Source organism: Eptatretus burgeri, chromosome 3, assembly GCF_056783735.1.
Source record: "Eptatretus burgeri isolate ZD-2024b chromosome 3, Ebu_testis_v1, whole genome shotgun sequence".
NCBI lineage: Eukaryota > Metazoa > Chordata > Myxini > Myxiniformes > Myxinidae > Eptatretus > Eptatretus burgeri.
This window is the reverse complement of record NC_140963.1, coordinates 101,771,974-101,774,473: the sequence shown is the minus strand read 5'-3', so window position 1 is coordinate 101,774,473 and position 2,500 is coordinate 101,771,974. Positions and strand designations below refer to the sequence as shown.

The following is a 2,500-nucleotide window of genomic DNA, read 5'->3' as shown; positions in this document are numbered from 1 at the left end:
ACAATTATTATCTTTTTTAATCAGGATCGCTAACAATTGCAATAATACCCCAAAATAAATATGTAAGAATTCCACATAGATACTCTGTGTGTGCGTGCATACACGTTGTTTTCGTCAGAGAGGTGGTGGGTTAGTAACATCATTTTATTATCAACTTGATCAATAATATGTTTCCTTACAAGGAACTTCAACGTATGAGGAACCCTTTCGGCCCATCAAAGCCTGTGCTAGTATTGCCAACCTATGGTGGTTGTCGAATATGAAGCATGACCACATTGTTCCCTAACTGATTTTGTTATGCTGTGTGTGCAATGCATGCTGTCTCATTAGATCTCTCCTTTTAAAGTACTGTAGTTTATATTCTTTGTGTATTTACTTCTTCGAACAGTTCTCGACTCGCTCAATGGATGTACTCGGTCTTCATCAGAGACCCTTTGAAGGACCGTGCTGCCATGCACTATTTTTAGCGACCTCATAAAGGACACAAACGACAGGCATGAATAACCAATGTAACGTGTTAAATCAGGTGGTGTAAATGACGCTGCATGAAAGCTGTGGTAAACTTCTAAATTAAATCTTTATTTTATTTCAATTAAATGATATACTTACTTGAACACTGCAGAACAGAAATCTCCTTTTTGGCACTTTAAAAACCCTTCTGTTTTGTAATACTTGTACAAAATTTTACAGCATTTTACATCATCTCGACCAATCAAATTTGACCCCCCCCAACCCCCTTGCCCACCCCCATGACCTAGTTTCTCAAAACTACATGGGGTAGGGTGTTCAAATTTGAAATACAAAAGCTGCACATCCCATTTTCAGGTACTGGTGGGGGCACAAGATAATGGGTTGGGGAACCTTTCAAAATACCCTTTTTGATCACCATTCATAAACGCACTTGGTTTCAGATACCTCGACCTGTTCTCTTCTGTACTTGTATTCAGTCATGTGGGCTATTTTTCTCTTGCATCTACTAATAACAGATTAACTGATGCATTTAAGAGCATGACCACAATGCTGTCCATTTAATTAGTGAGACCAAGCGGGTCTCTGTGGCTATATTTGTTGTTTGGGATCTCAGTTCGTATATCCACTGGAAGCTGCACTTTGTTCAATGTAGTGGAGTTGTGTTTTGGGTCGTCTTTTGTTTGTCACATTCTTTGAAACTAGTGGCTTTGTTAGGCATGAAAAAGGCACCGATCTTTGAAATTTGAAGTGAGCAAACATTTTGTAACACTTGAAAAGTTAAGGTACATTCGTGGATATCAAATTTCTGCAGTCAAGATGATGTTTTGTCTTCAAGATAGCAAACTTTTTTTTTATTCATCTTTATCTGTGGTAGCTAATGTGTTCGATTACCCATTTCCTTTGCAGATGAGAGCGGCTGTGTCATGGTCGTAAACTGTGCAGAGCCTGTCCTGAAGAACAACACTTACTGGCCCCTCGTTAGCGACTTCATAAATGTGCTTTCTCATCCCAGCGTGGCTCAACGATTCCTGCAGGATCGCACTCTCGTGCGCACATGGATGTGCTTCCTTTCTTTCTTTCAGGGTGGGAGTTCACCTATGCATTACAACCATTCGTGACACGTTTCTTCTGCAGCTGTTCCAAAATTGGCATTATAAGGGCATTATGTTAATGTTTCAACTCGTGCTTGTTTCTTTTCTTGTTTCTTACAGGAATGAACTTGAACAAACGCGAGATGATCGAGCATGTCGAGTTTGAATCACAAACTTATTACGCTGCTTTTGCTGCTGAACTTGAAGCTTGTGCACAACCGATGTGTGGCCTCCTGGCACACTGCAAAACTTCAGTGCGTCCCACGTGGTGGCCATGTAGCTGCTGCTTTTTCAACTGCAATCGTACACCCCTCATCATATTTGTCACTGTGCAACTTTAATTACTCCTGCCATGGCTGGAGGCCGGGTGAGTGAGTATTGTGATGATCCTGCCCATGTGTCTGTTTGTTGGTACAACAACTGGACAACGAGAGCATCTAGAATCGTCAAATTTGGCACAGAGCTTCATTCTGTGAAAGTCTTGGACAAGGTCAACGATGAACTCGCAAGGAAAAATATAAAATTAAATTTCGTGCAGGACTATATTTACTCACACTGAAGCCATAGGCCAGCTCGTGAGTACTGGGATAATCACATCGGTGTGTACAATATGAAGCTCTGTGACAAATTTGATGATTCTTGCTGCAAAGATTGTCACGTTATTCGACCAACAAACAAACACACAGACGTGTTCATCACAATACTAGCGCAGTGAGTGGAGACAGGAAGCACGACGAAAGAGTAAAAAAAAGCTTTGGAGACTCCATCTGAGGGGGAGAGTTGACTTTCATAGCTCAGGTGATCTCTATTTATTAGATCAACAGCAGCCATGACCAAGGAGGAGAAACAGACACAAACGGTCAAAATGGTCAAAAGCCAGAGTAAATGGGACAACTGTAGAATGTAGACAGTTGAGCAATAAGGGATTGTTTTTTTAA

At 41.0% G+C, this 2,500-nt stretch overlaps 1 protein-coding gene across 1 annotated transcript in view; it reads left to right on the top strand.

The window, feature by feature from the left end:
* UBR3 (ubiquitin protein ligase E3 component n-recognin 3) overlaps positions 1-2,500 on the top strand; it is a 226,773-nt gene that overhangs the window by 67,811 nt on the left and 156,462 nt on the right. The window contains exons 7-8 of the mRNA XM_085872189.1: positions 1,378-1,554; positions 1,683-1,816. Coding sequence (XP_085728315.1) covers positions 1,378-1,554; positions 1,683-1,816 — 311 coding nt within the window. The remainder of the gene's footprint in view (positions 1-1,377; positions 1,555-1,682; positions 1,817-2,500) is intronic.